The sequence below is a fragment of the Paramacrobiotus metropolitanus genome, unplaced genomic scaffold, assembly GCF_019649055.1.
Source record: "Paramacrobiotus metropolitanus isolate TYO unplaced genomic scaffold, Prichtersi_v1.0 Parri_scaffold0000096, whole genome shotgun sequence".
In the NCBI taxonomy this organism is placed as follows: Eukaryota; Metazoa; Tardigrada; class Eutardigrada; order Parachela; family Macrobiotidae; genus Paramacrobiotus; species Paramacrobiotus metropolitanus.
This window is the reverse complement of record NW_026570316.1, coordinates 158365-171057: the sequence shown is the minus strand read 5'-3', so window position 1 is coordinate 171057 and position 12693 is coordinate 158365. Positions and strand designations below refer to the sequence as shown.

Sequence of the window (12693 nt, the reverse complement as noted above, 5' to 3'; positions counted from 1 at the left end):
TATAATTATCTATATTATTATATAATATACAGATATAATAGTATAGATATATTATTAATGCATTTCACAGCACGAATAAAATTAATGATGATTAATGATTATTAATGTAATAAGATTAATGATAACATTAATTTTAACCGGCGTGTACAGTATATATACGGCATACAATTATGCTGCTGATCATTACACAGACAAACTTCTATTATTATATTATTATTATTTATCCTTAATCTACGAGTATACTATGTACCTGCACGTGTACAATACAGCCACAGCATTGCCCGCCATACCGCGGAATGACCGGATTCACACAGAATTCTGTTGAACTACCAACGAGTAGACAGAAAGCGGAAGTACTCGTACTGTACCACCGAGCAGCGACTTATTACTATAATAGTCACCGAACGAGTAAACGGCGTACGTACAAGTACTTCGTACTTACTAATCGTAAGGCAATTAACCATTGCTCACAAATTCTCATCGCTTTCAGTTTCAAAATTATTCCGCACTTGATTGACTTCTGCAGGCGATTCTAATTGTACTGTTGTTGAACTACTTTACAAATTAATGTGCTGAGGTGAGCTAGCTTGCTGACTGCTGACCGTGAATAAACAGGATCACCTTATAGGGAGCCGCCACTATTCTCAACATCATTAATTCGTGCCGCAAGCTAGGTAGACGCTACATTTTCGCCAGCTGATACGAAAACAGCTGATCTGTTGTATTTCCCCTGTGCACTATTGAGCGTCCTACAGTCGACAATCGAATACCAGACATGGAGGCCCCTGTCCCGCAGTCCGTCCAGAAGCCCATCACCATCCCACCGAATGTGGATCCCTCGGCCAAGAGCACGCTTCCCGTCCGTTCGCCGCAGGAAGGAGGCGACGGCGAATCTACGTGCTGGCTGTGCTGCTTCCCCATTCCCATCTGCATCCCCATCCCCTGCGATTGCTGCTGAGTGCATCTAAACAGAGCACAAATCTCGGTACGCGCACGCATTATATTCTTTGTGACTTTCTTTAATTATTGATTTATTATTTATACCTAATAGTTTTGAAGTTTGAGGCAGTCGAATGTACGGTAAAGGAGTTTGGTCGACGACTCGACGTTACTCTTCTATTCCTAATATCTGCATGTGCATGATTCAAATTATGTAACAATAATTTCAGGTTAAAATTTATTAAATTTAAAATTAAGTTATCTGATAATCAATTAAAATGAATTAGGATTCAGTGGGAATTTATGTGATAAAAATCAGTTGATTTCAAAGTCGTGTGAAATAAATTTTTGTTGTTTTATTTATAAGTTCGTTTGCGGTTACTAGTATATTTTTACATAATATTGTGCATTAGCATGTGTACGAGTACGGTGTATACAAGGTTAAAGAAAGGTTTAGGGATTTCAAGATTGATTTGCATTTTTGGGTTTGCCGAAAGTTATCAGTATAAGGAAATTTTAGGTACTTACAAATTACAATGATAATACGAATAGATAAGAAAAATAATTAAAACAATCGGTGATTTTTTTGGTGCATTTCGCACTGACACAACTGATTACTCATTACTGGGTTATTTCCAGTGCTTATTTTGCCGTGTTTCTTAGAAGTCTGCGTCATAATAATTGTTAGCAGCAATTTATTTTGCAGAATGCATTCGGTCTGGATAACCGCTTGATGCTCTTCATATTTTGGAAGGGATTGCCATTAATTCCTGGACCCGTCCGATGTTACTTTTCGGTTTTATAAATTATGCTGTTTATTTTAATTCTGGGATTTTTCCCAAGGTGAATGACTGATACTGCAATCACGCACGGCACTCACGACCTGGAAAGCGGAGAAGCGCTCCTGCCGATCGGAAAATAGTATCGATTTTCGTAGTTCGATGGCTGCCTGTTTAAACAAATGGTTTTGTATGTACTAATGTACAGAAAGCTGCGTTTTATTGTTTTAACTATGGATGGGGCGTTTGCTGTTTTATAAGGTTGAACTGTGGAAGATGCTCTGCCGTAAAAAAAATGCGATCGTTGCCAGTTGCTGGCACCGGCAAATGAGCTTATTTAAAGGGAAATAAAATCCGTTTCAGGACTTTTATTTTCGCAAATATAATTTATTTTATATTCAAATATCACCACATATAAATGTTCAGATATCCTTCCTGTAACGACTGCTAATTTTTAAAAAATAAACAAAATTATTGGAAAAACCATCATTAACTCAGCTGCGCTCGTCAAGAGAATTCACCGAATGCAACGCATTTTTATCTGACAACATGTAAATAAATAAAAACACCCGTGCAGTAGTATTGTACATTATTCACATTGAAAATCCCGCGACTAGATTGAAAAGACGAATAATACTGATACAAATCCATCAAGCACGTCCCATCAGCTTCTTCAACTTGTCATACGTCCTCTCTAACAATTCCGGATCATGGTAGCCGTGCACCGCGACCACGGTGTCCCGGTAGAACTTGTACGTCTTCTCATCGAACGGCAGATGATCAAAATGAAATGCATCCCCGTAATGCTGACTCTCCACGGCCATCATGTGCGCCAGGATGGACAGGTAGATGTCGTCGAAGCGGAATAACGGGACAAAGTGTGAAGCATAGTTAGCACACTCGTTGTGGCAAGCACACTCGTTGTGGCTAGATGGATAAACCTTCGGGTTTTGAAAGATAGTCTACATCGAGCGCGGTTTGGACTTAGATGGGTGACCACTCTGAGTTCAGGCTGCGAGTGCACGGCCCGCAAGGCCTGTGTGCGAAGTGCTTGGCTGAGGCAGCAATACCACCACGGAGACGGGCACGGGAGATGGAGGATCACAATACCACCCTGGCTACTCAGTAACGGCGGACTGAAAGGCCTGTGATGTCCGCAGTACCAATCGTGCCAAATGGAAGGAGACAGGAGATCAGTCGAAGCAGAGGATTGGCGCCTTCCCTAGAGATGTGCTTGCTGTCTACCTGTTTAGAATTCTCTTAGTCTGGTTCTGTTGAACGTCTTGCTCTGCCCGAGCCGGTTAGCGCCATTGCGCGTTAAAATAAAGCTGGCGCTCGCGTTTGCGAGCTGCTGCATACGATCTGTCTGTTGCAGTGTTATAGCCTCCATTGTAACTCTGCGTGAATGAATTACCGTACTTTGCACAAAATGTTCTGTCTGTCACCTGATTAATGCATTGCTGAACATGTAAACCGAGCCGTTTTCGAAACAACTAGCCGCATAAAGCAATCGCAAAGTACCGGCTGTGTTTTTTGAATTTCTCTACCGTGTCTTTGGACAGGAGGACGGCCGCGGCGGTGATGTAGGGAGGATACCAGGAGAAAGGGTATTCGTTGGTCGACACGTACCACTTGGATAGCCGCCAACGTTTCGGCTTGGAACCCGGGAATTTGTAACCCAAATAAACATCTTTAACTACAGATACAACAAAAATCAGAAATTTCCAATTATTTTACATGGTGCAAATAAACTATCGAGCTCTAGAATTGCTTTTCCACACTATTAAAAAATTCTACTGGGCGCAAAATTTACAGGTCTTCAGATTGATAAACAGTTTAAGCAGTGAAAATCTACGCCCGCAATCTGAACATATTCCTATGAATCATTTATTTAAAATTTCTATTTATTTGTCCTCCTTTTCTATTTATTCAGTGGTTTCAGACTCTGAGACAAACTTTTAAAATGATAAGAATTTTAACAAATTATTCATGTACCCTTTCTATAAAAAAATATGAAAAAAATTCTTTAAAAACGTATTGTACAATCGAATTTATTTTCTGAAAAACGGAGACGAAAAGATTGTTCATATACCGATTTGCAATAATTATTAAAAAAAAACTCACTTCCTTCCGCTTCACGCTGAACCTTCACGGTTTCAATCAACTTTTCCAGATTCTCCACATTCACCAGCATATCATCATCCGTCAGAAACAAGAACCCATGTCGCGGATCCAACACCGGACAATTATCCACCACATAGTGAATTCCCGCCACCGTCTTGGCCGTGTTATTAAAATACGTATCCACAAAGCGCATCTGCACCAAATCCCCGAACTCCGCCTGCTCGCGCACCACCCGCTCCTGCAGATCCCACGAGAACTCCCCACTGCCCGACACCCCGTTCCCCCCGGCCACTCCCAGCACAAACAGCACCTCGAAATCCCGCTGCGCATCGCGACGGTGCACTGCGGCGGCGTAGGTCCTTCGAATCGCGGCGCGTCGCTCAAAATGCGCCAGCGCCGACTTGACGACGATTAGCAGGCCCAGACTCTTGGCCGCGTCCTCCGTGGTGGTGCAGGCGACGGGCGGGGGGAGATCCACAGGGTTGGTGATGGCCTGGAGGTACTTGATGTGCGTCTTGATCACCGGGATCTGCCCGACCATGCTCATCATCCCCGGCGCGAAGGCCGGCCGGTCCGAGTAGTCGTTGGCGTTCTCCAGCCGCCAGAAGGCCGCGTTCAGCTTCCACTCTTCGAAGGAGCTGGTCAGGCTGGATGAGAACTCGGGGTAGTCGATTTTGCGACCGTCGGCGTTACGCTGGTACGTCTCGAAGGAGGCGTCGTCGAAGACGTGCGGGGGCCAGGAGAAGTCGGAGGGGAAGGAGGACTCGAAGAGGAGGATGTCGTAGACGCCCAGGAAGTGGGCGCAGACTAGGATGGTGATGGTCAAGCTGAAGGAGAAGTAGGCGTCGCACTGCACCAGGCCCGAGTCGCAGAGGAGACGCTGGATGAGGTGTAACGGGTTAGACGCTGGATGAGGTGTAACGGGTTAGACGCTGGATGAGGTGTAACGGGTTGGCCCGGTTGGGGATGCGCTCGTGGCTGGTTACGTCTACACCAACGGACGAATCCGAGGATGTTTGTCCTTGGGCTTCAAATGTGCGCTTCAAGACGAGCGTACTCAGTGCTCATCGATGCCATGTGAAGCACTGAAGCTCTTTGCCTTCATCCACGGGACTACAGTACATATAGGCTGACAGATGCCATTCAGCCAGCCTGATGCAGTCCCGGCCGTTCGTACAACAGGCTCGGCACCCACGGGGCAGCACAACAACAAAAACGCTTGTAAATCGATGACACACGCTAGGCAAAAATGTAAACAGATTCACGCTTGAGTGATCTTCACGATTGTGATTACATTCGACAAAATGAGACTGGTACCAATGTATCATCTCCTTTGTAAGGGTCTTATAACGGGCAACGCTTTCAGCCACTAGCAGTAGCTCCTACCCTTGATCAAGAAAAACGTACAACAAAATTTTATGGCTATGGCTATTTTGCCGCAGTATAACAATAGGGGTCAAAATAGCCCTCAGGCTATTTTGCCAGGGCTATTTTGCCGCACACTGCGCCGGAATAGCCAGTTGGCTATTTTGCCGCACTATGGTGGGCGAAATAGCTTGTTAGCTATTTTACCGCACACTGCGTTAAAACAGCTCGTTGGCTATTTTGCCGCACTACGGACGGGAACAGGATAATTATAAGGTAGTTGCTGCGTGCACGGGGAAACACGGGTGTTGTCTGTGTGCACGGCATTTTAATTTTGCGTTTTTTTACGTTAACGTATTGGCTGATTAAATTCTGTTTTTATGTTATCCGAATTTCTGTCGTAATAACATCTTGTGGTTTCCCACGTTTTAGTCAGTCATAGCAGGTTTTTCTACCGGTTTTCTGACATATGTTTTTATGTGCCATAATCTAGAAATAGTTACAAATATTTCTGTTTTGTGGCTCAGAGTTTTTTCGGCGCGGCTTCATGCAGATGGTAATGGTGTCAGTTGCATGCTTTCATAAGCGGCTGCCAGGTGAGTTCGCAACGGATCCACTTCAAAAACGGCCGTTCCAGGATCCATCTTGAAAACGAACGCGGTAGCCACGGCTATCGCATTCCATTTCCCGCTGCTTTTGGCACCTCTCACTTCGATTTTATGCCCTCCATCCAGGTTATAATCTTCTTCCAACTTTAAAATATAATAATTCTGAAACAAATGAAATCACCCGTGCCCGCATCCAACGCCCGTGTTTACCCGTGCACGCAGCCATATTGAAAAATATTTTGGGTTATACCGCAAGTTACGTAAGCATGGACGAGACAAGAGCCATTGTCGCCTTCGCTTCAGGTGCACCTACGATCAAAGGTCGATTCCTTTAGACTGGAAAGTAATGTTGGTGTTATTTAAAATTTAGGCAAAGGTAAAAAATGTTTTTTTTATATCCGAGATTCTAATAAAAGAATTTTGTGCGCCATAACGAACTGACACCAGACAGATACTGTATTAGTCATTCATTGTGACATTTACATAGTGCGCGTCTGTAACCGTCCAAAAGGACCGGTCGTCTAAGACAGCCGTTGGTCGTTTTGGACGGTTACACACGTCTGTAGTCAGCTGACACTTCATTCGGACCGCACTTAACAAAACGGACGGAACACCCTCCGGACACGCATGGACAGCCCGCTGAAGAAGGGCGAGCATCACACACGCCCGCTCGGCAACCCGGCGTCACGGTAAGCACTGCGGACCCAACCGAGCCGGTGAACGCACAATCCGGAGAACGGGTAGCGGAAACCGCAGAGGGTGGATCGTAACCCGGCACGGCCACCAGATCACCCGGCCCAGATGAAGCGGATCAGCTTACACCAACGGTTACTCGGCAGAGTTCGACGGAGAGCTCAGTCGACCGCTTGACGAGCGGGTAAACCATTCCGTCGCCGGCCGACACTGTTCGCCGGAATTGTTCCAGTGTCTCTAGTAGACGGCAGCCCGGAATCTCCACCGAAGGCGGACAGAACTCGACCCGACCCGAACGAACCGGTATTTCAGACGCCGGAAGAACAGCAGTTCCAGAAACTTAGCAGGCCGCCGGACCAGATCACCGATGGCACGATAAGCGGACAATCGGCCCATCTAGTTAGCAGCCGCCCGGAACAAGATCGACCGGAAGAAGGCAACCTTGGCGAAAAAGGAGGCGACTATTACCTTTCTTAAAACGGAGAATATGGACATGGCAGAAGCCACCGACCGACTTCAAAAACAGATGGACACTTTCGCAACCGAGAGCGTCTACCTTAGGCAGGAGTGCAGCAAAATAACTGAAGCGATAGAGATGCTACAGCGACAGCATCGGACGGCAACAAAAGAAGGGACGCGTACGAAGAAAAGCTCAAATAATCTCTGGTCGAATCAACCGAGTTCATCGCATGAACCGTCAAAGCTCCGAAGGCGCAGATGGATGTGTTTTTGAAATGCGTTAACCTAGAACAGGAACTGAGAACAGCGATACACCGGACGGAACAGCTTAAGAAACGAGTAGTCGGCTTGAAGACGAATCTAACAACTGCCCGGCGCCGCGGAGCGCTACCCCGCGGCCCCTTGGTTCGGTGGGATTAAACGGCACGGCACCGCGGACTACCGATGCGGCGAGACGGACAAACCCACCGAAGCCGGAAGAACAGTCGAGGCAGACCGGAACAGATAGGAGGCTTCAAGATTGAACGCCGCAGCTGCACGAACTCATCCTGAGCAATGCAGCTAACCGTTGGAAGGAACAGGCTGACACGAGGAACCTGATCGACGTGGTGGACGATTGCGGCACATCCGACAGGATGAACTTTCGATTTTAGCCTGGCACGGCGCCTCCCGGATTTTCCAGTGGCTTGCTGCCGAACCCGGTCGGTCGCGTCAGTACCGCGACTCTTCTTGCGTCAATTGCTCCGGCGCCGTATATCTAGCGTCTCGCCGAGGCCGGACCAATTATGTCGGCGGCAAGGATCATCCTCGATGTCGGCCATTGTAGTTGTGCCGCCCTTGTCCGGCTGTCACTTTCCGACAGGTTTCGTTGATGTTGGTTCTGAGTCCGATGTCGTGTTTGCGCCAGCGTAGGCTGCCGTACCGTCTGTTCTGGTCGGCAGGGTTCATCCTACGATTGTCGTGTGACGACGGCTGGCCATGGTTATCCGACAGCTGGCAGATGTGCCGGGCGAGGCTGCTCTCCGACTAAGACGGGTTGCTGTCCATGCTGCACTAAGCCCGTGTGCAATACGGCCTGCTGATAAATCTTGCCGACCAGCTGTCCAATTTTAATGCTTCAGTATTGCATCTTGCCGGGCAGCTGTCTCGGCGAGAATCGCCGGGACGCGAAGAGCCCTGGTCGACGGGATGACCAGGGCAGTGCTGACCGAGACCAACGACACGACCGGAAAGAGAAACCGAGAAGCCGGGTCGATTTCGGTCGGAGTCGACACAACGTTAGCAAATCGAATAATCTCGAGCGAGCGCTGATATCGGCCAGCCGGATGACGGACCTCGCGTCAAGTTCGACGGCGATATGCTAAAGCAGGACGGATGGGTATACCAGCTTTGCTGCATATACAAAAGACACGAATTAGCCGTTAGCGCAGTAATCGCTGAGTTCATGGTCGTACGTGAGCGGGCTCTAACGGCCATGTGGCGGACTAGTACTAGGAACCGAAGTCAGAAGAGCAGAAGGACGGTTGGCCGTAAGTTGTCTGGATGGCCAAGTTTACTGCTCGATTTGCCAACCGGAAAAGTGATGTTCGTGCTGGCTGTGCAGGCGACATAAAGATTCGCGTCGCCCGGACATGCATTTACCGTAAACTGGACACTTTTCGGCCCTGCATCTGCATCTCCGCCACAGGACGGACAGTTCCAACCGAGCCCGCCGGGGGGCAAGCAGTTATGGTAGAAGCACTCGAGGATACGGCTGGAATTATGACAGAAGCCCTGCTATGGAGGGAATTTCAGCCAGCCGCGAGGTAGGGGCCGCGGCAGTTTTGGCGAAGGTTAGTTCGGCAAGAACTTAACTGACCAAGGGGCTGGAATGTAGCCGGCTAGAACTTCTGAAACCTAGGGGGGACGAATCGGCCAGGCCCGACGGACGCAAACCTGAACGATCACCTGTTAGCGCTGCATGCGGCGGCAATGTGTGGATTCGCGGCCGGCGACTGAAACCAGAACCCGTACCAACGCTGCTGGTACCAGGATTGGCGCCGTCGCTAGAACGCTGGACTACCCCTCAGAGCGGCGATTCTTGGCCGTCCCGGCTGTGCCATTCCCGGCTGTGTTCTGTTCCCGGCTGTGTTCTGTTCCCGGCTGTGTTCTATTCCCGGCTGTGTTCTGTTCCCGGCTGTGTTCTGTTTCCGGCTGTGTTCTGTTCCCGGCTGTGTTCTGTTCCCGGCTGTGTTCTGTTCCCGGCTGTGCCGACATGACAATGGAGTGTTGTTTGCCGATATGGGTGCATATAATTTTTTCACAGAATGCCGTTTCTTCTTCACTTTGTTAATGTGCAGACTGGAATGTTTCGCTAAGCCAGCACAGCTCTGACTTTGACGAACAGTTCGGAATAGACAGGACTATTCTCTGAAGATTCCATGCATCTGCTGGAGCGGAACGCTTAATGTTTTCTCATGAGGGAAGATCTGTCTGTGCTCTTACAGTTACATGATACACCGCATGCAAGAATCTCAATGGCACACAATAATTTTGACAGTATGTACTGTGCTCGTATATATGTACTGTAGTCAAAGGCCAAGACATAAGAAAACCTAACAGTATTCCCTCGGAAATTGGAATAAAACCCAAGAAACGTAAGAATTACATAAGAAGACCAATGAAAGGTGCATCTTTTGGAAGGCGAAAGCGAATGCGCACCGCTTAAAAGGCACAGGCGAAGGCGAAGCCTCTCATACATAGCCTCCGTTAACAGTGACACATTTTGTGTTGGATTGTCTCGTTGCTCTGTAACGCTCTGTAAGATTCTGTTTGAAGTAAGTAACGCTGTTTTCACAGAACTTCCGGCACTTTACCGTACAGATCTCATTGAAAGTGCGCGGCGACAAAGGCTGCAATAATGGTGCGGTAAAATAGCCAAATAGCTATTTCGCCCACCATAGTGCGGCAAAATAGCCAACTTGCTATTTAGCCACAAACACTGCGGCAAAATAACCACTTCGAAATCTTATACACCAATAACACTATACAGTCAAAGTGAATCTTATTTAAGCAGTGTCGAGGGAAAATCGAATTTACTGAAAATCAAGCGTAACTGGCATTTGACGCGGTGATCGGGGCGACGATACGCTGCTGCATACGCTACGTTGCGTACACTTTACGGAACGCACTTCACACACGCAACTTTCCGTATCATGTCTGACAATTTTATTAGCAATTTCGATTAAAATTTAAAACCAAAAAATAGCAATCCAAAACATTGTAAACGCTTGCACAACATTATTCAATCACCGTTGAGAATTTTCAACTTTCGCTTCTTAGAATCGTCACTTTTTGACCATTTTTTGCCAACCTTATCGTTCATCAACTTGACATAGAAATGAATCCGTATTTGGAAATAATAAGTTGCACTTTTATGAAAAATTTCGGTCCAAGAGCAATCAGCAAGGCATGGGGACAGTAAATTACATTTTCTGGTAACAAAATTCTCCATGGCGTATTTTTCAGCGAAAGCAAGAAGTGATTGGCGCGGAGAAAGGTAAAGGACTTCGTCAATCTGTTTCTGGAATATCCGCTCAAGACTGCACATCATGTCATAAAAGACACCCCCAACAAAGTTCAAACCTCCGTCGTCTTTCATTTCTGTCAGTTGGGCAAAATCAGGAGTCCCTTTCGAAGAATCTAACCAAAATAACTCCAACCGACAAGAATCACACACTTCGGCCTCCAGCTCTTTTCTTTTATTTGTGAATCCGCTCAAATAATAAACGGCATTTTTGACAATGTTATCCAGCTGGAACCCTTCCGGTAAAGGTTCTAGTTCTGGTATAACTGGATCTGATTGTGACAGCAGCGCCAGGGTCTTAGCCGCATCGAGCTTTTTCGAGTACTCTTCGGACAAGTCGAAAATGTTCATTGAACCAATAACATTCTCATCGTCAATTTGCTCGATGTTCGTTTTCAGATGCTCGCAAGCTTTCTGGATATTATGAAACGACAGAATTCGAAAAATAACCAGCATGTTCTCAACTGTTGGGTTGATACAGGATCCTCCCAGTTGTCGACACCGTGCGAAGTACCTCTAGAAAACAAATAATCATGGAAAAGCTATAAAATGTTTGCCTAGTAGGGTAGAGTATTACCTCGTGCATATCGTTGTTTAAATTCTTCGTTTGAACGTAAAGCAGGCCTTCAGCGAGCAGTTCGGTAGAAAGCCTCTTTATGCTATCCAGGGTCACAACGAGGTGGTTAATTGTACGATTGCAGAGCCTGTCTTTCTGGTGAACAGTTTCCTTCCAACGCACCAATCGATCAATGTCCGCTTGGATCTTGTCAAGTACATCATTTTCGAAGCGAATGGGAGTGCGCCCAGGGTGGGGATCGGCCAAAGATGAGTTCATGTGATCGATGCAACCATTAAAAAACTCGCAATACCGCCGCGTGCAGAGGGTTTTACTCATACGCCCGGCATCCTCAAGCATTTGCAATGTGCGTGCGCTTGATGCTGACAGCAGTACAGCCGCATAGTTAACCCTCTGTTGATTGAAGCCATCGGGATAAACCATGGGCTTTTTCAGCTTGGGATGCTTTTGATTCCCGTCGACTGACGCGTGCTCTCAGTGCGTTCTGGGTTTTAGATGCGGACTCGGAGCGACTTCGCAGGGTTTTCACGTAATTCGCAGTTGACAGGTACTGCTTCCGGTATTCCTTGCATGATAAACAACATGACTTTTTCCCCAGGTAAGCTAGTTCGCAGCCAGCATTCGTTTCGTACGACGGACATAACTTGCTGGATTCCAAAGTTGATGCCAGATCCACGACTGTTTGAAAGCTGAAAATCTGAGCCACAGTGATCTCGTTTCCGGTATACAACTTGTTGCGAATGCGCAGTGTGATATGCAGCGTGCTTTGGATTCCAATCGTGAAAATGTTCTCAAAGGTCACCGGATCAACACGAAGAACAGCAACAGCATTCTCGCTTTCCACTACAAATGCGACCCAAAACGGAGGAAGGCGCAGTAAGTCCAGATTATTTTCCAGCATTTTAAAGCTAAACACAACATTTTCAAGGTCAATTTCAATTGGCTCGCACGTGGACAATCCTCCAAAGCTAGCGTTCAGTTCACTTATGCTGTCGTTCAGATTCTTCTTCTTATCAACACGTGACAGCTCACCAGATGAATTCATTTGCCGCTTGCCGCGCCCCACAAGCAGCGGTTCCGTAGCGCCTAATTTTGGTGATTCAACTGCTTTTCTCTGACTAATTTCAAGGGGGACGCTCTGATTTTCTTCCACCGGGATATGCCCAAGAAAGATCGACGGTACTGCTGTTGATCGAAGTCGGGTATCCCCTTTCGCCGTAGTTTCATAGCAATCTTGGTGAAAATGATCTGAGCACAAATAAGAATGACGTGTTGGCTTCCATGATGGACCCTGTCGTGCAAACGCTATCCAAAGTGCAGACCGCGAACCGTCAGTGCTCGCATCAGGAAATTTGTGGTACGTCTGCAAGCATTCAGCCGCTGCCTGGCTTGCCGGCTTGAAATTCGGGCAGGCAATACATTTGCGCCTGCCCATTGTATCTGCAATAATAGAAAAAAATATTTTTTTCTATCGCAATCCCATATGCGTTTAATTATACGCATATCGAATTACTGCAGTGTTGTTTGTGGAACATGTTAGATTGGTTTTTCGGTTTATCCGCCATAGGGGATGATATTTCTGTA

The 12693-nt window shown here is 47.0% G+C and overlaps 1 protein-coding gene and 1 long non-coding RNA gene across 2 annotated transcripts; one reads left to right on the top strand and one right to left on the bottom strand.

The window, feature by feature from the left end:
* The first annotated feature begins 405 nt into the window (after positions 1-405).
* LOC129596812 (uncharacterized) lies at positions 406-2083 on the top strand. The gene is made up of 2 exons (XR_008691488.1): positions 406-985; positions 1646-2083. It is a non-coding gene; the product is annotated as an uncharacterized LOC129596812 (long non-coding RNA).
* A 77-nt stretch (positions 2084-2160) lies between these two features.
* Positions 2161-4752, bottom strand: LOC129596820 (beta-1,3-galactosyltransferase brn-like; the record flags this gene model as incomplete). Its single annotated transcript, XM_055494194.1, has 3 exons — positions 2161-2612; positions 3255-3414; positions 3843-4752. Coding segments are annotated over 3 exons (1314 nt in total), but the record flags the coding sequence as incomplete, so codon positions are not given.
* Between the last annotated feature and the right edge of the window lie 7941 nt (positions 4753-12693).